Source organism: Carassius gibelio, chromosome A8 (genome assembly GCF_023724105.1).
Source record: "Carassius gibelio isolate Cgi1373 ecotype wild population from Czech Republic chromosome A8, carGib1.2-hapl.c, whole genome shotgun sequence".
NCBI lineage: Eukaryota > Metazoa > Chordata > Actinopteri > Cypriniformes > Cyprinidae > Carassius > Carassius gibelio.
Genome location: NC_068378.1, coordinates 71,864 through 95,148, shown reverse-complemented (window position 1 = coordinate 95,148; position 23,285 = coordinate 71,864). Strand labels below are relative to the sequence as shown.

The window sequence follows — 23,285 nt, the reverse complement described above, 5'->3', positions numbered from 1 at the left end:
AAAGTGCATGAACAAGTTAGCTTTTAATCATTGTCAAATTTCTGATATTTTTCATGGTGGAATGCATTTTTTTATTTTTTATTTTGCGAGAAATTGCAAAATGCAAGTCAGTGCAGGTTTTTTTTTTTTTTTTTTTTTGGGACTCAGAACCCAAAGTTTCTTGGAGGAGCACACTATTTTGCAAAAGAAGTGCAATATAACTTTTTTTTCTCCAATCTCATATATCTCTTTTTAAAATCACTATGTCTCTTTAGGTTCTCTGTAGGTTTAAATTGACATGAGAGTGAATAAATTCCTCTAAAGCTGAGTCATATTTCACTTCTGTCAGTGAGTTCACCCTCACTAATTGATACAGTGCATGTAAATCCATGTATGTTAATAAGCAGCACCACTCATGCACATACCACCGCCCACCCCCCGTGGGACCCTCACTTACTGAGAGATCATTGTGAAGCACACATACATAAACACACACTCAGTTGTTGTTTTCTGTTATGTAATGGAGCTCATTCAAGACTGGTGAGTCATCTGGAGAATGAGAGAATGAGAGAAGAGAATAACCCAACATATAATAATCCCCCGTGTGAAAAGCAGAGGATACAGCATTTATCAAACTGACGGATATTATTATGGTCTCTGGTTCATAGTTAATCATCTCACATGGAAAACACAGCTCTAGGAGCGATTGCTTCACGGTTTCGCTCTGAGCGGGAAACACTGCGGTCAAATGGAAAGCTAAAGTCATACAGTATGAAACATTTCACGTTGGACAGCTCACCGTTTTTTTTTTTTTTTTTTTTTCGTAGAGCTATAGAAAAATATTCTTATATTTGAAACAGTTTTGCTTAAAAAAAAAAAAAAAGGTTCAAAGTCTAACATCACTGCGATGAGGAAAAACAACCACAGTTGGCCAATTACATTCAGTGTTATTTTATGATTGACAAAATTAACATTTCACAAAAGAATGTTGTTATTATTTAAAAAAAGCAATCACCTATTTACAAACATTTTTTTTTGTATGTATATACTGTATGTATATACATATACTGTATATATATATATTATGCACATATACACACAAAGAGCTTCTTAATACATTCACATGATTAGTCCTGTGAGTTCTGTGGTTCAGAATAAAGCGCTGTTAGGATAATTAAGATTTAACAGATGGATTGCATCTTGACTGAACACTGATGATTCACATCTGTGATGAGAACAGAAAATGGGATTGGTATTGATTATTCCTTCAACAGAAAAAGATGCGTAATTAATAAATTAAACACACATGTAAACGAGAACAGCTTTATTATGAATTTGGCTGTAATGCATGTGAACACAGAGAGGAGAAGAGAAGCAAACAGATGTGCTGTTTAAAGGGCTCGAGACAGAATGGAAATGTGATTCAGTGACATCATGAATGTGCTTATTATCACATGATGTCATCTAGCAACTTTCCAACCAGGATTTAGCTACTTTCCATTGAGGATTGTTGGCAAGAGTGCTAGTGATTCAAGTATATGAACATTTATAATTAAATACTGTTGTCGGTTTCAGATTTTAATCAAATAGAAATAAACAATAAAGTAAGATTTCAAAAGTCCTCATGATTTAGCATTTAAAGTGCCTTCATGGGTTCTGCATTGTCAAGAAATGAGAGTACATTGAATGCTGTTTCTTCCAGGCAGTGAGTCTGAGATCCGAGTGATTACTGACCAGGATCCCCGCAGATGACATGCAGTCTCAGGTAAAACAAACTCTCAAAGCATCTCATGATGTTTAAAACATGCTCTCTGTGTTTCTCAAACCTCTAAACCCGTGTTATTGTGAAGTACTTTGCACTTGCACTTACCTTGGCAGCTCCTGGGCCATTTAGCATCACCTCAAAAGACGCCCTGGCTCCACAGAAAAAAACAGCTCCTTACACAATGATAGGAGGAGAGAAAGACACAGCTATTTATGGACTAGACTTGGATTTCCATGAAAAAGCCCCAGTCCCTGTTCCCCAGTTCACAAAGGCATCTCCGTGATTTAACAAGATACAGTTTCCCCATCTGTGAGAACACAGGGATCTTCCCATGACCCCTAGAGTTCACATGGAGAGAGGGAGCACTGTTCAGTTCACAGAGAGAGCAGAAGGTGAGGGATGGTGGGGTTCGAGTCCAGAGGAAGAGGAAGAGGAAAGGAGGTCAGGGAGATGTAATGTTAACATGCTCTGGTGAACTCTTCATGACCCTGTTGACTGAGAGTCACACCTGAGGGACCTTGCCAAAACAGGGCCCTAGTTTCTACAGTTGTGGTCCCTCAAACTAAGCTCACAAAGGGTCCTTTTAATGTAAGAGGGTTAAACATCTTCAATCTGAAAGGGTGAAGATGGCATGCAGCACTGGTGAATAGGACACTATAAATTGCTTGTAGGTATGAGTGAGTGTGTGTGTCTGTGTGTGAGCCCGGTTGTTCAGGATGTCCCCCTCCTGTGACCCAAAACACCCCCATTCCTGAAGAGGAAAAAGTGGTATGGAGTAGGGATGAATGGAAACTAGATAATGCTATAAGATCTCTCTTTTTCTCTCAGAAAAGAGTGGAGGTGCATGAGCATCTCAATGGCTCCCGGATCATTTTCTCGGACGAGGCTCTTCCCGGCAGTGGATCCAGACAGCACTTCATGGCTCCGGATGTGACCCAGGAAGTAGTCGTGATCTCTCCTGGTCTTCCTACGCCTCCCTCAAGTCCGTTTCACAACAGTTCAGCCCCCGCGGCGTCACAGCACAAGGCAAGAGCACAGCTGTAACACATTATTCCACATGTGTGTCAAGAACTATATTATTATATGCTCTGGGATTCAAAGAGCTACAACCACATTAACAATCCAGGATTCCAAATCTAATTTAATCATGAAATGTTTCAGGTTCTGCATCTTTCAAGGACAATATGAAAAAAAAAATGAGAATGGAACATATTAAATGTAAAACTTTTATATGTTTTATATATAATATATTATGGTAAATAATACTAAAATAACACTGACATTATTACACACTGATGTGACTGAATGCGTGCAGCTGCATAATTTATATTGTTCTGCCCCCTTGTGGCTTTAATTACAAAGGGCCTCTTAAAATACATTATGTTGATCCTGTTTACAACAACTTGAATTTTTCTTCTTCTTCTTTATTATATAGTGTCCCCAAACTAAGTATTTGGACACTTTGAATGTGTTTGCACCAGATAACAAACTATCCCTCCAAGTGCCATGTTTTAGGGTCACTTTTTTACAAAGTATAACTGATGTTATGTATGTGTAACATATAACTAACATTTCTTCTCTTTAATTCACTATTAAAATGTGATTGTCATATACTGTGTCTCTGACTGTGCACTAATGTTTCCAGCAAGTGTCAGAGGTCAACGGAGGTGGATTCACAACACACAGTTTCGGATCCTACTATGGGCCGACTCAGACAAATGGTAATAAAACATTTGATTCGTTTTTTTATAATACATTATACGAATTACGTGTTTCTTATTTGTGATTATAAGTATATTTAACGGTTTCTGTGCTTGAATGGAAATAAATCGTAACATTTGAAATTAGAATTGAAAATATTGTATGTTAATATATTATATTATAATTTTGTGCAATTCCACATGTGTAAAGTTGTCATCTCTCTGCCTTTCAGTTGGATTATCCAATGGCGTGATACGGAGCGGAGGTCCTGCCACTTTACCCAGGACGTCTGGCACCCGAGAGGAGCACTTGATCAAGTTCTCTGGAATCGGTCCTGTAGATGAGACAGGCATGCCGATCGCATCCCGATCTGTGAGGCTCTCTCAAACACTGCAGTCATGTGTCACACCTTCAGTCAGCTGGATATCACAATCAAATACATGGATAACGTTCCTGTTATCTGTGAATTAGCTATGAATGCACAGTGTGCTGGTTATCAGCAGAGTTATTATAGTTAACTAAACCGCTATAAACTAAAACCATAAAAAACAAACATTAACTGAAATAATATATATATATATATATATATATATATATATATATATAATTAAATGTATTGCATTTTATCTAGAAGAAAATTCAAGGCAACTTTTCATTCTTATTTAAGAATTTTGTTAGATTAATTGTTGAGCTTTTTATTCTGACATTTTAGTTGTAAACAAGACAAACATATTGATTAGAGGTATTTTTTTAAAGAGTTTGTGCAGTTATGCTTTGTGTGTATTTTGAACAATGCATTTTTGTCTTTCCCAACCCTTTCACCAGAGCGTAAATAAGCCCAAGGACTGGTATAAGAGCATGTTTAGACAAATCCACAAGAAACCAGAGGGTATGTGCTCTCCTATCTATCTGTCTCTCGCTCTGAAACAGTAAGGACATTCTCCGTTATTGTCTGTCATATTCTGCACTGATCCAGAAAGAATCAAGCTAAAGTCTGGTGGGAATTGTTACTCCTCATTTCTTAAACATTGTTAAACCTTTCACACATGTGGAACTCAATGAGAAAGTCCACAAGTGAGCCTTTGAAAGTGGAACCAGATAAGATTCAAGATACTGCGCTGTGCCTTATACCTTCATCAGTGAGCTAGAAGATACAGATTTCAAACTCACAAAAATGTAAAGAGCACAAACTTCTTATTGTAAACAACAATAAAACCGGTTTTAGCTGGTTTGGAACACACAGCAGCAGAAGTGTGGAAAAATGACATTCATACAGTGATTTACCTTAAAAACTTCACAAAATCCTCTAGGATATTTGGCTTGAATCCTGTGCTTGATTAATGCACTGAAGTTTGTAGTTTATTAACCAGAACAGCAGCTGAGGTAGTCGAGTAATTATGAACAACATAATGCAGTGTTACACAGCTTGCTCAATGTGTTTTTATAGACACCATGTTTGACTCCTACTCACTGAGCTTATAGAGATAAAGAAGTTAATAGCAGGCTGTCATGTGCTAATCTTACATGGTATCCGGTCTTTAAATAGTATAGTAGCCTAATTTAAATAACACTTTTATCCAAAGAGACTTTGATGAACAGAGAGCTCATTTAAAACAGAAGTGTTTTGTAACATTTAGGTTTTCCTTGTTATTCAGCACATGTACTAATTATAGTAATAACAGTTAATTAAGCCGAATTACAAGCAGCTATCAAACCTAACTCTAACCATATAGTAAGTGAATGTTAATTAATATTATTCAATACTTAATTGTATAATTAGCATAATTAGATAGCTAGATTAAAGCTTAACGTACAATTTTTTTATTAGATCATTAGTGTTTTTAAAGATTAAGTTAATTTAAATGCAAATGTCATTTAAATGTAGAAACAGCACAAATAAGCATTTACATAAAAACAAAAAAGTCTAAGAATTGCCCATAATCAATATGGTAGCAATATATCATGTATGTGTAAATAGTTAGTAAACCTAATATAGCTAATTAGTGTCATATCTTCTAATTTATGTTTTTATGTTTTTACTCCTGTAGAGTCAGAGTTTGACTGGAGAGAAAGTAAGCTTGCATTTTATATGAAGATATTGTAAAATATTGTAAAATATATGAATGTGCTTCAGTTACTGTATGTGTTTTACAGTTATTTGTGCCCGATGAAATTGTTCAATAGGAATAAGGACATTTTTGTCATTTTGAATAATAGTGTGAAACATCTATAAGCTCTCGTTAATATGTCTTTTCTCACTGGCAACAGGGAAGCTGTCATCATCTCCTCCCCCAGATTCTGTCCAGCAGGACCCCTTCACCCTCACCCCTCACGGAGCCCTGCCCGACTGGTGAGAGAGAGAGAGAGAGAGAGAGAGAGAGAGAGAGACAGAGAGAGAGAGAGAGAGAGAGAGAGAGAGAGAGAGAGAGCAAAGAGAGGAGTTACACAGACACTGGGCAGGTTAAGATCTGTTTCTGCAAGAACCAGTAATGATTGCGTAGTAAAGTGTCCTCTCTGTGTGTGTGTGTGTGTGTGTTACAGGGCTGATCTGGGCGACACAGGGAAGCACCCAGAACCCAAGAGTATTTTTGACTTTGAGCCTGGAATGAGGGCAGCAGTAGAGGATCGTAGTCAGGTAAGAGACAGCCGTCATTAACCATTACCTGAGCTTCTGACAACCCCTCCATTCAGTTTGTTTAGAAATATATGTAAACATGCAAAATGGTTAAAAAAAATCTGTGAATTTAACGGTAAAAGGCTGTAAAAATGCTATAGTAAAAACCTGTTAAATTATTAACTATACTATATCATATACTATATTACTATATAAAGTGAAAACTGTATTGGTCATACATTTTATGGTAGATTACCATTTTTAAAAGTGAAAAAGACTGTATCATTTACAGTGAATAACCGTAAATTGACATTCCCAGAATTACCTGCATTACATTTCAGATGTTTTTTAGTTTTTTGTTGTTGAAATAACTATGTTTCGTCTTAGTTGTTTTCTTTCTAAAGTATTGTTGTGTCTGTTGAAAGCCTTTTTGTTATTGTCTATTGGCATCTTGTTCATGGGATAGACTGAGCTCTAGATGTGATGGGAGATCAGTACAGTACCTCAATAACAGTTACCTCATTCGTAGGTCAGGGTTCAGCATGCCCCCAAAGACGGAGTGATTTAGAAAGTGTTGGGAAGAGTGGTCCTTCTGGCCAGAATCTGAGGGAGGAGATGGTGACAGCTTCCTGTAGGCATTAAAGCCTACTGTATAAAGGCATATCAGTGAGAGCTTATGGATGTTTCATACTTAATAATGTCTTTATTTAAATACATCAAATAGAATTCTTTAATAAAACACATACAGTTTTATCACAGTGTTAAGGTGACCCCTTGATATACTCATATTTTAGTAAATTAGTTAAAATGTATAAACATAAAAAATAAATATTGAAATTAACATTGAACTTACTTCAAATGTGCAACATATAACTCTTTTTTATGTGAGGATGATATATCACGAGGTTAAATGGTGTGTGACTAAGTAAAAATACATAAATACATTTGAAATATCTTTAGACTTCAGTCACAATCACATTACTTCACGCAGAATAAATGTGCAGAAATTGCATCTTCAACAGCTGTGTACAATAGCTTGTCATCTTAGCCGTTCCCTTAAAGGGACATCTTTGCATCTTATTTACTCCTAAAAGGTTCATAGTACCTTAAAGGTACATATAATATGTTCTAAGGTATACATTCTTTGCCAGTTGCTGCTTATTTTCTGTAATGTTATTTTTCTATATGATAATTAATGAGAAATTTTACGAGAAAAGCTTGTGTGCATACCATTTACTGCCACTGGCTTGACTTGACACTACTTTCCCCTGATGTCCTTTCATCCGTCTGTCCAAAAACAAGGTTTTTCCAACAAACTGTGTAATTTAGAGTATATGAATTTCTTAGAATTTCAATTTCTACTTTAAACTGCACTTCTGCCTTCGATTTACTATCAATATACCATCTAAAATTTCATTTTAAATATATATAAATATATACATATATCTATCTGTCTGTGTATATAATGTCAAATTAATTCAGATTGCACTGAATAACAGGGCATGAAAAGGCTTTCAGTTTGTTCTTGTATAATGATGCCGTGTTGATGGTTCAGATGTGTAGATCAGATCCTTTTAAGATAGAGGTGTTTTAGTCTCAAAGATTTAAAGGGATAGTGGAGATGTGGAATGTCAACAGACAGTAACTAAAAGGCTTTCAACAGACACAACTATGCTTTGGACTGGCAAAATAAAATAAAAAAATATTAAAATTAGAACCTTAAAAACTGTGACAGTCGCTGTTTCTACTTTCACTCTGTTTTTAGCTGATTTCCACATGATCCTACCTGTCTGGAGCGCTTGTAAAATCACAAATTGTGTAACAATTAAATGAGGCGGAACACATCAGGTTTATACTTACATTGGGTATTAAGTTGGTTATGAAATGGTGTTCAGTTCAAACCTGTAACTTGTACTTGTAGTTCTTAAAAATAATTTTGCATTTACATGCAACTGATTATACTTAATAAGACGACGAGTATGGCCATGTTTGCATGTTACACCTTGTTTTCCTTTATTTGCCTAAAGTCATGATCATCTTATGCAAAAACCGATCAGCTAGAATTCTTCCCATTACCCTGTTTTCGCCTGAAACACCTTAATCTGCGAGATGTCCGATTATTGAAGTGCACATGTGTAATATGTGACAGGAAAGCTTTAAGCGCATCCATCCACAGAGGTAGGGGAGGAGAATACTGTATATTGTTAAAAAAAATAAAAAATAGAAAAATATAAAAAGTGTTTTCATCTCATGCAACTCAAGCAAATATGAGAGAAGCCTGAGTCTGTGCAAGACCATTTGAAAGACTCTGGGGTTTTTAACGCTTTACTTAACATCACAACTCACATAACAAATGCAATTCTACAAGGAGAAGACATGGATGCTTATGTTCTCACATAACCAGCAGGAAACAACCTGATTTTTGATGCAGTACAGTGAACACAGTTTACATGCATTGTCAGGTTATTCATTTACATGTAAACCAATAAATCGGGTTATTTCAATAAAATGCGTTTTGGTACTTGTCAGTGTATCTGTATGCATTTAAACATGCTCAGTGAGATTACAGTTAGTATTAATATTTAGAATTGTATTTTGTTATATTCCATTTTCGTTTTCATTTTAGTTAATATTGTCGAGTTTTTGTCATTTTAATAGTTTTTTTTTTTTAGTAATTTTTTATTTCAGTTTCAGCTTATTTTAGTTCATCAAGTTAAACTAAATGAAAATGAGAAATGTAACCTTGGCAGCTAGCTGAATTACAGTATGGTTTTGAATGTGGCCTGATAATATTGTACTGTTGTTGTTTTTCAGCCTCTGAGGTCTGAGTCACAGATGGCTTCATATCTCAGCCCAGTGAAACCTCAGTCCCAGTCTCCGTCCATAGAGGTGAGAGTCTGTCAATCTCCACATCAGACATCCATCAGCACGTCTCACTTTCTGACAATCTGCTTCTGGATTCTGGATTCTTTTATAAATAATTGCAATAGCCTACTTTTACATTTGTTACAGTGTACAATCATTTTCTGATTAAAAGCCTTCAGTCTGAAGATATTTTCATGCTGTTGTTCAGGCGACGCTGGTGTCAGAGCTGAACCGGTTTGAGGCCGAGCTGGACTCAGACATTCGTGGTCTGGAGAGGAGACTGTCCCAGAAGCAGCGGCGAGGCAGGGGTGAGGTACTGACCCGTCCATCTACACATCACACTCCTCATCTAGACTCATTAAACCTCAGCCACCTCCTTGAAACCAGTCTCTAATCATCTATGATCTGCTATCTCCAGTTCAGTACATAAACTACCATTCAGAAGTTTGGGGATAGAGTTTAATGCTTTTGAAAGTTTTATGTTCACCAATGCTGCTTTTATTTGATAAACATAAAATAAAAACAGTAATATTAATAACAGTTTTAATGTATTTCAAATAAATGAAAATATAATTAATATATTTTAGATTAATTATTTAAATAAGAATGGTATTGTATTGTAGCAGAACTGTTTTGAAAGTCTTCCTGTCATTCCAGTTCAACTCATTGTGATTTTTGGCCGGTTCATTTCAAACACACACACACTCCTAATACTTCAATTCTGAATTTTGCCCAACAAATATTAAACAAATATCTACTTCAAAGCATTAGAGAGTGAGGGTCATGAAAACAGAGACACAGCATTTAGATAAGACTGGGAGATCATTTGTGAAGTTGTATTTGGCAAACTGTAACTGTATCCATCTAAAGCTCTTAATGGCTTTTAAATCTTTTGGACTTCTAGCTAGACTTAAGTCATCCATTATAAATGAACTGATTTCTCAAAAATTCCCACACCCTTCAGACAAGGTATTAGTCTTACGCTCCCACTTGTTGTGGCAAAAAAAGTCAAATAGTTTTTGTGTGTTTGTTGCCACTGCTGTTATCTTCAGGTTGCTGGATGTTGGGCCTGATCTGACAGCTGTGCATGCTTATCCTCTCTGTCACTTCCTGTCAGACCGAACAGCCAAAGTCTGCAGCCGCCCACTGCTGAGCTTTCGTTTGAGTCACGCCAATCTGTGCAGTGTCTGCTCTTTATATCCCGGCTCTGTTTATTTGATCCATTTCTAGCCATGTCTCTCTTTTTGTGATTCTTAAAGGGGCAGTTCACCCAAAAATGAGCAATTTGCCCTTCATTCTTTCCAAATTCCAAGGCATTAATTTGATCAAAATAGAATAAAAACAGCAATATTATGAAATATTATTACAAAATTCAAGTTCTCTATTTGAATATATTTTAAACTATAATTTATTTCTGTGTTGCAAAGCTGAATTGTCTTCAGTGTCACATGATCCTTCAGAAATCACTGTAATATGCTGATGCTCAATAATTATTTCTAAATATGATTATAAATTGTATTTAATCAATTTGAATCTTATTTATTTCTTTATTCATTCTTTGATTAATTACAATTTCAAAAAACAGAATTTATTTGAAATAGAAATATTTTGTAATATGATGTCTTTACTTTCACTTTTGACTGATAAAAGTATTAATTCCTTTCTCAGCTTGGAATTAATTCCAAATCTCAGTTTTGCCATCACTATATATATACATATATTGTAATAATATTTTTTGTATTTTAAAAAATGTAATAATATATACTATAACAATGTTGTTTTTACTTTACATTGATTAAATAAATGCTGCCATGGTGAGCATATGAGATTATACATTAAGAAAAATCTTATTTGAATTTTTTTTTAAACAAAAGCAGAAGTTTAGCAGAATGTTCTTGCTACTCTATTCAATACAATAAAAGTGAAAAAGTGCCTTAAATCAGTCTCAGCTCCAAAATTAGCCAAATAAATAAAGCCAAATAAGCAAAAACAGACTCATATTCAAATTGCTGTTCGCTGAAAATCTAATTATTCCTTTAATCTAAAATTAGCTTTGGGGTCAGTGAATACTGTGACTCTAATTGTGTAAGGTTTTATGGCACTCCCTGTGCTTGTGAAATAAACTGTGGAAATCTTAACTGATTACATCATCACTTCTAGCTCATTCACTTTTACAATGTACCCAAAATAAGGAGTGTAGGACCCAGGGGAGTGTTCAGTGCAGCTCTCAGAGCAGGAATGGTCACCGCCTCTTGAGATTACCTCCGAGCTGCTCCCAAACACTCGTTTAACTGTGTCTTCAGAGAGTTCATCTGTTTTACAGCTGAATGAAACTGTGATTTCTATTTACAGGGATCTAAAGCCAACACAGCAACCACAAGAACAGAAGTGAACAGACAAGAAAACAGGTAAGCTTTTTAGTAGGTTTACTTAACTATACTTCGGAAACAGATGTGTCCCTAAACAAGCCAAATATGACAAAACCTAAAAAAAAAAAAAACTTTTGTTTTTTATTTATAAAAATGCACTTTTAGATTAGAGTTAGTTTTATTTTTAATTTTATAAATGTTTTGTAGTTATAAATTGCTGTATCATTTGGATTGAAGTTTGGATACATGAAACAGGTGGGCAAAGTAGTTTCTTTGGAGTGTTTTGCAGAAATAGTATCTGATAATGAATCAGTAATGATGATGAAATGTGACACATGCGGGAGTCGATTCTCTGGTGTTTCTCTGTCTTATTGAGGTCATATGACATGCCTGGCCTGTCTCCTCGTCTGATTGGTTAATTGTTGACTCTTTGGCCAGTGGCCCACATACTCGACCCCATGCTGAGCTCTTTGTGTGCCTGTACATGTGATTTTCTCGTTCTTTACTCACAAGCTTGACCTTGTTCATCGTGTTACTAAAGAGTTACAGCATTGGTTCAGTTCAGACTGTATTCGACACAGTTTAGATGTGTGTGCATGTCCACAGTTTTTCTGCCTGCATCACTGCTCCTCAAGCAGTTATCCCTCTCTTTATGTGTTTTTGACACAGCAGAGCTATAAAAGGCAACGTTTGGTCCTCCCAGGCCTGTAGTTCAGATGTTCATGCCCGTTCTGACACCTTTAACTTCAGTATTTGCTCGCCAGGGGCCCGTATCTCACTGGATCTGACACATTCTTGAGTTCTCGCTCTGTTTTTCTGTGGCATGTTGATGGTTTCTGCCCCCTTCAGCCCCCCGCTGATTACCTCCCCACCCACGAAATGCCATAAATGCCCCTGCTGCTACAAAAAAGGATACAGAGTGAGGACAGTTTTATAGCTTTTCTCTTTCTGGAACGATTAATAACCCCGGGGCTGAAAACCTGTTCACATGGTAACTGTTCTTTGAGTTCAAGAATCGGTATGTTAGCCATTATATCAGATATTTTTTATTAAGATATTTTTATGTATGCAGTATTATCTTGAACAGTATTACGTTTTAAAGATCTCTGGTCTGTCACATTCATAAATATCCCCATTTTGATCCTCATGGCTGAGACAGACCATCTGTTGTGTCTTCCTTGAGTCTTTATTTTTATGATGTTATTTTTTCTGAGCTCTCTGTTCTTCATTGTGCGTATAAACGAGGCAATCCTTCACAGTATTTATTGATTTATGTATTAGTTAAATGTAGAGCTGTTAAATTAATGTGAATAACTTAAATCATTTGGGCTTGGAAGATAATGACGAGTGTTTGAGTTCCTTTTAATTGCATATTTTGGTGTTTTAGTACATTTGTGACATTGTAGATCTCCTCTGAAACTCTGTAGACACATGAGCTTTTTTGGGGAGTTTTATTTGGAAGAAAAACCTGAGAATTCATAAAAATTCTAAAAAATTATAATTGGAAACTAATAACGGTCATTTTGAGGAATCATGCTAATATATTAGGGGGCGCCTAATAATAAAACCTTGTATGTGTTTTGGCTGTCCATTTAAATGACAACGTCATAAAACAGTTATGTGCATGTGTATTATGTGTTCAGTCTATAGGGACAGTAAGGGTGCAAGTGCAAAGTGTTTCTTCACAAAGTGACATCCCCATCTACTGGCCTGGCATGAATATTACAATATCAAACTTTTCAGAAACACAAAAGAAAAACTTTCCTCTTTCCTCTTTTTTGTACAATCATTGTTGTGTTAACATATCATATAATTTCAGCTTCACCCTTTACTGTTTTTTTTTACAGTGCTTTGCTTCTGCAGTATTTAGCATAGATTTGTCACATGATTATTTTTGTTTTTGTTTTCCAGCTATCCCATAATCCCCTGCTCTGTAAAGCAGGGCACAACAGCGGGCTTCGTGCATTCTGATGGTAAGATATAGCCACCTTCCTATTTCTTCTCTTTCTTCTCATTTCCCAAGGCTGCTTCACATTTTGCACGGTTAATACGAAGTAAACACATTTCTGTGAAATTAGAAAAACAAATGAACTAAGTCACTGTTCAGCAAGACTTGAAGCATGGACCAAGCAGCAGGATGGAGGTCGTGATTGCAGATTAGATTGATCCAGTAGTTTTTCCTGGAGATTAATTGAGTAAGACTCTGCCACTGTAAACACAATAACATGTGCAGAGCTGGAGTCCAACTGTCTTGAGCCAAAGAATAAAAAAGAAGTTAAATTTGATTAAATCTCTAAATTATTTTACTAATATACATTCAAAAGTTTGTGGTTAGTAAGATTTCAACATTATTTGTTATGTTAGGTCACACTTCACTAGTAAGTTTCATCTGTGTGTGACGACGCTGCAGACCGTGGTGCAGTGCAAATCCGTGAATAAATGTTCCAAAGTTAATTAGACTTCAGTGAGTAGGGAGCAATGGACACTGTGTAGGGAGCATGTCAACTGGAACACAATTGATGCATGGAGCTCTCTTCTAACGAGCTGGGTATCTGAATCAGGTGTGTTAAGAAAGACATGCTGCAGAGCTGTTAGACGCCAGGACTGGAGTTGAGAACCACTGACCTATAGGGCATATAAGTGCTTGAAGTTGAGGAAACACCCAATATTTACAAGCAAACATGGACAATAGATACAATTCAGATTTTTGTTATATTATGAGCAACTATCTCATATCCAGTCTTTTTTCCCCTCTACAGATCACCTAACATCATCAGACATGGATTTCCCTCCTAAGAAAGAAGAGAGAAAGGTACAGTGTTTGATCTTCTTTCTCAGCGGTGTTTGAATGCAAAGTACGTATTTTACACAGACTTTGAAAAAGAAAGCATGTTTGTCTGCACAGATGAAAGCAGCGCGAGTGAAATTTAACTTCCAAGCACAGTCGCCAAAGTAAGTAGAAACCAAAGACACCGCCGCACACATTTCATTTTTCCTAATTATTTGCCCGAATTGGCATCCGTCTATGAAGGATATGGGAAAGTCTGATCCAAGATGAAAGCATTGCAAATGCCACTGTGATTAAAATAAATGAAAACAAAATAATAAATGGTTCCCTGATTTATTTATTATAGTTCATTTAATAATGTTTGAAGACATAGCCATTATTATTATTCTTGACCTCTCATCCATAGGGAGCTGACCTTACAAAAAGGTGATGTAGTGTACATACACCGGCAGGTGGACGCCAACTGGTATGAAGGAGAGCATCATGGGAGAGTGGGGATCTTTCCCACCAGCTATGTGGAGGTATGTCCATGTGTATGCAAATGAAACCCTTCACCCCATCTTTTCACTTACACACATTTCTATGTTTTCTTTCCAGATTATTCCTCCAACAGAGAAACCCACGCCAATAAAGTCTCCCACCGTCCAGGTGCTGGAGTACGGAGAGGCCGTGGCCCTGTTCAACTTCAACGCTGATCTGCCCGTGGAGCTGTCCTTCAGAAAGGTGCCAGAAACACTGCACATCTGCACCATACACTACAACTAATCAGTCGAAAATATTAGATTGAAAGTCATTTTCTTTATTGCTAAGTGAGCAGAGGTAAAATCTTATTTAATTTACTAGGGGTTTGAAATTAATATACTACTTGTGACATCTTTCATTTGTTTTAATTGTGTGCTTGTGTTCATGGTTTTACAAATTGCATTGATCAGTTTAGTAAAGGCCTTGATATACTCATGCCAAAGTTCTTTTTTGTTCTTCATTTAGAGGTAAAAAGAAATAAAAAAAATGCCTTTGCAGTGGTTTACTGTTTGTTAACATCCGGACCGCAACCACTTTGAGGAGAGCGGTGTGTGCTGCACACTTCACACTCAGAAACAAAATAAAGCCGTGAGAAAGCAGCAGTTAAGAAAGCATCTGATCATAGTCATGTGTATGCTTGCATGAGCTTTGCACTCCAGTCAAGTCACATTTCTTTATCTAGCACTCAAATTGAACAGATTTAAGGAAGCAGATTGGCAGGATTAAACATGAGCTAGATAAAAGCGGCCGTTTGTTTGCATGCTTTGTTAAATATTTAAATCTAAAAGCATCCATGTTTTATTATAATAAGGGATACAGTGATCATAGTGAATTAATTTATTAGGATTGAAAATTTGTCACAAAGAAATAAAGCATTATGAACATAGCCTGCTTATTCAGTCGAGTCTGTTTATTTGTAGTTCTTAGATTACACTTTTTGTGCCTTGATGATCGTAAAGAAATCTGCTTTGTAAATTATCTGTATTGTTCTCATCATTACTCATAATACTTAAATACTCATTGGTTGCCCCCTGCTGGTGTAATGTAACTTACCAAAAGAGTCATGAAATAAAGCAGTGAATGAAACTGAATGAGACTTTTAGTCAAAATGAGTCCCTGGAATAAATCAAAACGAACATTGCTAGATGTTGAAGAGAAGGTTTTTCCAAAATTACTGTCATAATACATCCTGTCATAACTCCTTTCATTCCAAACCTGTATGATTGTACTTCTATTCAAGAGAAGATATTTTGAAGAATACTTCAATTGTTGGGAAACTTTCCCTTTAAGGCATTGGTACTCAATCAGGAAGTCAACAAAAGTAAATTTAAACAAAATTGACAACATCTAAAAATCAAGATTTCTTATTGTAATTCATCCCATAAACGACATTTATTTTTATTTTGAAAGGCAAGGATTCCTACAGTATTGGGGTAAAAAAAAAACCTTGGATATAAATTATCCTTATTTTAAAACTGTATCTAGACATAGAAAAGTCATGTAAATAAATACAACCTTAATATATAAATTATATTCCTTTTTTTTTTTTAATCCTTACTGTGAACTATTGTTCCGTAAACCTTGAACAACTGAAAGTCATGGAGCTTTCGAATATTTCTGTAGACCGTATGGTGGTCTTGGAGTCAATTATTATAATTTTCTTTTTTTGGGGGGGGAGGGGGGGACCACTGTTTTGAGTCTAGAGTAATTGGGTAATGAGTCTTAATCATCTCGTGTAAATCAACTCTTTTTGGGATCAACTCCGTCCTAACCAACACTGATATGTAGGATAATGGCTGCCTGGAACAATTATAGTCAATTTCCATAAATTATACTTGTTAACATCAATATACACAAATATTTGACCACAGAATGTTAAAGTATCTCAGAGACCAGTGCTATCTGACACCCAGCAGCTTCAGCAGCTTTCTTCTCTCTGGTCTCTGTCTCAGGGCGAGGTGATCTCCATCACTAGACGTGTTGATGATCAGTGGCTGGAGGGTCGTATCGCCGGCACCACCCGCAGTGGAATCTTCCCCATCAACTACGTCCAGGTCAACAAAATGCCCCGCACTAAAAGCAGTGATGACTTTCCATCTTCTCCCACTCTTACCCCAGAACCTCCCAGTCCCAGCCGACCACAGCACTCCCCTCTGTCTCCCTCGTCACGCTCCCCCGAACCCCAGCTTTCTCCTCACAAACACTGCAGCCAATCACGCTCCCCTCTGACACACGCTCAGCCCACCTCAACACAACAGCCTTCGAAGCACTTCCAGTTCTCTCCTGGCCTCACTTCACTCATGAGCAACCAGACCGGATCTCTGCACGCACACCGTCCACAGGAAAAGGACACCAGACCACCCGTGTCACCCTCCAATCATGTGCTGACATCTTCACAGGGTCCGGGACTGCCAGCCAACACCAGCTCGCACCCTCCGTACATCACCCAGGTTTGTGTAACAGCACCATCTATTCATGGATGGCCTCAGGTTTTTACTAAATATTTTGTGGTAAATAAGTGTTTTATTAAAGCTGCGGTAGGGAACTTTTGATGCTCTAGCGGTTAATAAACAGAACTGCTTGCGTCTTGCGGGAGAACATCGTAGCCGGATCTACTTCTCTCTGTTTATGTCTATGAAGAATCACAAAGGTACTGGGTTACTCTGCCGCGGTACCCCCGAAGCAATCTAAAATAGTCCGAATATAAACACTTATTATAGGTGCACCCTAGTGATTCAGGACAAGCCAAAAACACGGTTTGGAAAATGGATTCATGGTGTACTCGCTTATTATATACATTTTTCTACATGTTGAACACAAACAAAGTTACGGACCGCAGCTCTGATTGGTTGTTTCTTAATGGGAGCGGTGTATTTCTGCAAATGGCAATAGGACCACTGGGAGGAGCCAGAGGAGCTTGATTTTTTTCACAGATTATCTGTCTCATATTCTATGATATAATGACATGTTTAACAAATATGTAAAAAATATATTTTTACAAAAGTTACCTACTGCAGGTTTAAATTTGAGTTTTTGTGCATTAGTTTAAAAAAAAAAAAAAAGGTTGTGGTTGGTAAGTTTTTATATATATATATATATATATATATATATATATATATATATATATATATATATATATATATATATATAATATTGTCACAAATGTTTATTTGTAGATTTCATGCATTTTCAAAGTAAAGTCAATATTAGCTGAACACAAGTAACATTATAAATATGTGGGGAAAAAAAATGTGGACATGAATGAGTGTGAATACTTGAGACTTGTTGCATATTTTTTTTGTGGGGAAAAAATCTAACTTTAACAATCATGTTTAGGATCGGACCAGATCACAATCACCGAAGCCCAATGCAGATGTAAAGTTTCCTTCCACATCACGGTCTCCTGTGAACATGGGTTATTCACCACAACCGTGAGTACACAACATCGATCATTACTACTGACCGAATTCAAACAGACAAATATCATTTATTAGTTTTATGACTGTTTAAAGGGATATTTTAGTAAAAATAAAATTTAAACCTCTCTGTTTACTTGCCATCTTGCTGTGAATCTGCAAGTCATGAGGTTAAGAATTACATGGAGAGTAAAATATGACAAAATTTACTATTGTGTGAATTGTCCCTTTAAGAATGTAGAAACTATCCTGGGATAATCCAGCTACTGATTTCACTCTTCACCCTTTGTCATTATTCTTTATTTTTATTTTTCCCTCTTTGCATTCAGCTATAAAGCAGTTTACAACTATAAACCCCAGAACAGAGACGAGCTGGAGCTGAGAGAGGGAGACCTCGTTCAGGTCATGGAGAAGTGTGATGACGGCTGGTTTGTAGGTAAGCTTGCTTCACTTTTCAGTTTATTCCGGCCAAGAACTTCTGACTTGAACAAGATGTAATGCGATCAACCATAACAATGCATTATATATTGGTACCCTATTGATTTCATTTTATATTTGATAATATTATTGCAATGCCTAAATTGACTTCAAGCATCAAACTTTTTGTGTTATTTTTAGTGTCGTTGTACTGAATGTATCTTTTTAAAGATTTTAAGAGCAGTGTCAGTGCCAGAACTGTGCTGCCTTCTATTGGCCAAGTCTAATATTACAACAGTTTAATTTACCATAATGTGCTAGCAAAATGGTTGGTAGCTGTTTTGTACCAGAGGTTTTCTTGCTTAAATGACATGGCATTTTTCTTTTCCTGTCAGGTATGTCTGAGAGGACCCAAGCTTTTGGAACATTCCCTGGAAACTATGTGGCACCAGTTTAAGAGCTTCCACCAATCCTCACGGACACTACAGACTCAACCACTAATCAATGCCAAATACTGTCTGTCTGCACTGCCTCTGTACACGAAACACAAAACCACTGCCCTCTTCACACACACAAACTTCCTTCACAAAGCATGTGCACTGCTCTCCTCACAGACGCTGGACACCGCTGGGTTTGACCCCTCACGTGATGAAGCCACACTGCATTACGCTTTGAAGATCCTTACATTTATTTACAGTTGTCCACAATTCTATTCACGTTATCGAAGATGACTTCATTTTAACTTCTTTGTAAAGTTTACCTCCATTTTGGTTTCAGATTTGTAGCAACATTGCCCTTGAACACTACATATCCTGAGGATCTGGATGGGACACCTAGTTAAAACTACTTTATTTTATTTTTTCATTCTCATCTCAGTTATTATTACCCTTTTTGCACAGGCTTAGCTGATTGCCACATCATAATAGAAACACAACCGCAGTTTTCACAATCATTATCAAGTGTCTGTAAGCGCTAATGCAGTTGTCTTAAAGTGTTTTTGTAACAAACCAAGCATGCCATTCTCTTAAACTTTAGGAAAGGGAACGTGTTGCCAGTTTCAAACTCTTTTATACAAGTAAAAGTCTTCTGTTTAGTGAAAAAAAAAAACCCAACAGTATATGATATGAGATATATATAAATGACTTAAAAACCATATTCAGCTGAAAATGTTAATGCAGGCTCAGTCTTCAGGATCAGAAGAACATCATGATTTGCATATTTGTTCATCCTCCCTTTCTCTCAAACACACACACAACGTTAAGCAGTATTTTGTCTTGTTTTCCAGTAAACATTACTAAACGAGTAATTTACTTAAGGGACAAAATTGTATAACGTAAGATTTCAGAGAATACAGTATATCTTAACTTAAGTATGTGTGTGTGTGTGTGTATATACAAATATATATATATATATATATATATATATATATATATATATAAAATGTATGTATATATATATATATAATGTATCTATCTATATAAATGCTTACACCAAGAACTAAACATATACACATAAGTCATGAGCTCTTATGATTATGCAGGATGAAAATGACACTTTAAAATGAAGTCAGCGTGTGTTTTTTATGTCAAAGAACATGTGCACAGGTTTTAAGACAGGAGCCAGAGTTTACTGATGGTTTATGTTGGCTTTAAAACTGGTTGTGGAAGATGCCATCATTAACTCACTTTGTCTTTGTTTTTAATTTTCTGGGAACTGAAGTAGCTGACTGCATCTTGTTGTACAGATCATTGAATCGTTATCAGACAGTTATCAAATAATGGAAAAAAAGATAATATATTTTATTGACACAATATATTGGTACTCACAGATTTTGATATTGATCAAATAAATAATGAAAAACATTAGAGTGCTTGTTACTTTCACTCCTCGAATCAATTATTTATTTTCTTCATAGTCCAGTCTGAAGAGTAATTGTCTTGCAGCACCTGCTTCAGTAAATGCTTCTGCTGCTGTCTCTCATTAGTCAACGCATCTATTTTTATGAAACTAATTAAATAACCAGTCTTGATAACATGATGACAGATTTATTTGGGTGAAAAGGCCAATATTATTATAGTATTATTTTAAAATATATATATTAAAATAGGGTTTATGGTAGATTTGGTAATATGATTTTTCGTTTTCTAAAATATTTTTTAAATTAAATAATAGTATTTTAATTCATATAAATGTTTTATAATTATCTGCTGCATTTATTTGATAAAATCAAAATACAGTAATAACAGCTATTTTATGACATTTTCTTAAAGTTTTCAACAGCAATAATTCCAGCCTCATGATTCTTCAGAAATCATTCTAATATGCTGATCTGGTCTTAAAGAAACATTTCTTATTATTATCATCAGTGTTGAAAACATTTTTTTTTCTATTCTTAAAGAATAGAAAGTTCAAAAGAACAGCATTTATTTGAAATATAAATGTCTTTACGGTCATTTTTGATCAATTCCATGTATTCTTTCTGAATAAAATCATTGATTTATTTTATTTTAATGCGAATTTAGAGTCTTATATTTAAACTTCAATAAATAAGGCTTTCTCGTCACCGCCAGCAGGTGGCGCACTGGCACAGAGTGTTATAAATATTCGCTTTTAAAATCATATTTCTATTTCATCCCACCTACTCGGACACGCCCCGCGTCCCCCCCCTCGCGCACCCCTCGCCTTTATTTTGACAGCAACACGTGGCGTGTGAGTGGAGAGCATCATCATACAGCAAAAACATTCTCGGGGTAAGGTCGAAAAAAAAAAAAAAAACTGGGCGGTGTGGGAATTTGGTCACATGGAGCGCGCAGCCTAAAAACTGACGCACTGAAAGTGTCTGAGTCAGGTTTGCTTTAGAAAGCGGACAGAGCAACTCTCTCCGCGCTCACACAGGACGCGTGCGTGTTTTTGACGTCACCCGCACAGGTGCCACACGCACTGTTGTGATTACTCCTAACAGCGCGCGCCAACGTTTTACCAGGTAAGTGCTTATTTTCCTTAATATTATAACCAAATATGCAGTGTTACTGGGCTGTATTTGTTCAGAGGTGATATCTATATCATCATCGCGTGAGAAGCATGGCATCGGTTCAGCATCCTTTAGTCTTTCACTCTTACTCATGCACTGGATCCGAGTCTTCACTGAAAAGCCTGACTCCGGGTGACTGCCCCACGCAGAAATGAGAGCACAAATGACTGTTTCAGCGTGTTTAAGTGATGGAAATGATCTAAAGTGTCATCTGCTGTAACCCTGCAGCTCAATTCAGAGGAGCGTCTAGTCCAACATCACACACTTTCAGTGTGACACTACTATGTTTACTGTTTTCAAAGCACATTTTAAGCAAGACGAAAGGAACCAAACCACTGTAGATTAAGGAAAGTTAACTAGACAAAAAGTAAAATTAAAAAAGGTTCAGACATTGTATTTATCATACTGCCACAAAGACCAAAGAGAACAAACTAGGTGGATTTTAACTCTTTGGTGCTCTTCACATGGCAGTCAAAAATGACAGATTTATTTGACTTTTGTATTTTATTTTATATATTTTATTTTATATTTTAATGTTAGTCCATGTATTGCCTGTTAACCACTTTTTGAGCATAGACCTTAAATGGAAATTTCCAGCTTAAACTGTCATAAGCCTTGAATGCTTTCGAGCACAGCCTTTTTATTTTACTTTACTTGGCTAATTATTGCTGAAGCTAAAGTGAAAAATAAATAAATAATAGAAGTTAAATTATGAAAGATTAACAAAAACACTATTTTAATGTTTCATTGTCTTCATTTGTAAGTCGCTTTGGATAAAAGTGTCTGCTAATTAAATGAATAAATGTAAATGTGACGTTTTATATGAAATATATTTTCCAAAATATGTTTTATTCTAAAACTGCGAGAAAATCTGAGTCATAAACCTAAACAAGTTGTGTTCCAAATTTGAGGTTGATATCTCTGAAAACAAGCTTTCAGTAAGATCTCGTAAGGGTGCTGTACCAAAAGTTTTTCTTTCGGGACCATTTAACCTTTTTTGAACCAAGCTCTTTGTTTTCTCTTAGCACATGGCAAAACCTTTACTAGGTTTCATACCATTCTGCTTAAAAAATCCAAAAAAAACCCGATAATGTTTCTGGATGAAAAATGACCAAAGAGCACCAGAAAGAGCACTACTCCAAATAAAACTTTTTTAATTTTTTTTTAAATTGGAATGAAATCAGATTTGAACAGATGAGAGACCAGAATACATTAGTGTAATTTACATCATTAAGAGATTAAGTAACTGGAAACACTTGAGTTTGTGTGCTTATGATGCTCAAAAATGTTGTCTAGGCAGGGCAGCTCATTTAGTTTTAAGATGCTTACTTCTGCTTGATAGTAGCCTTTAAATAGATTAGGATTCATAAGTGCATGTAGCCATGTACATTACATGGTTGTTTTTGAAATTTTTAGGGTATGCAATGGATTTCATTGCATGCAAGTTGGGGTTTTTTGCCCCGGGACGGACTGGAATGTTTTGGATTCAGTTATGCAGAATAATGTGAAAAGTTACAGATTAAGGCGTCAACACTGTCCAGACACAAATGGCCAGACTCAGAAATTAGTAAATGTCTGACTTATCATAAGTTACTTTAAAAAATGCCCAGGTTCTACCAGTTGCTCCTTTATTGCTGCTGTAGCACAGCTCTCTGCAGCTCTGAAGTGAGCAGACTGCAGTTTCGAGGCTGGGCACTGAATGTGAATGATGACTGAGCAGTACTTTTGAATTGATGTTTCTGTCCTCACGTGTCTGTGCATTGACCAAACCCATTGAGAGAGCTTTTGTTCTTCTCTATTGTCTCCACCTGTGCAATC

The 23,285-nt window shown here is 36.1% G+C and overlaps 1 protein-coding gene across 3 annotated transcripts; it reads left to right on the top strand.

The window, feature by feature from the left end:
- The first annotated feature begins 1,670 nt into the window (after nt 1-1,670).
- On the top strand, nt 1,671-19,263 carry LOC128018150 (vinexin-like). Of its 3 annotated transcripts, XM_052603506.1 has the most exons (21): nt 1,671-1,744; nt 2,573-2,770; nt 3,390-3,465; nt 3,678-3,817; nt 4,271-4,334; nt 5,494-5,517; nt 5,714-5,795; nt 5,987-6,080; nt 8,874-8,948; nt 9,133-9,237; nt 11,277-11,332; nt 13,205-13,266; nt 14,053-14,105; nt 14,199-14,245; nt 14,488-14,602; nt 14,679-14,804; nt 16,556-16,657; nt 17,003-17,053; nt 17,940-18,034; nt 18,349-18,455; nt 18,832-19,263. In XM_052603506.1, exons 1-21 carry the CDS (start codon nt 1,733-1,735, stop codon nt 18,891-18,893), a joined length of 1,746 nt encoding a protein of 581 aa, XP_052459466.1. In that variant the 5' UTR covers nt 1,671-1,732; the 3' UTR covers nt 18,894-19,263. The 3 variants fall into 3 exon arrangements, with proteins under 3 accessions (XP_052459466.1, XP_052459465.1, XP_052459464.1); XM_052603505.1 differs by having other exon boundaries at nt 16,556-17,053; nt 19,214-19,263; XM_052603504.1 differs by having other exon boundaries at nt 16,556-17,053.
- Nucleotides 19,264-23,285: the final 4,022 nt, after the last annotated feature.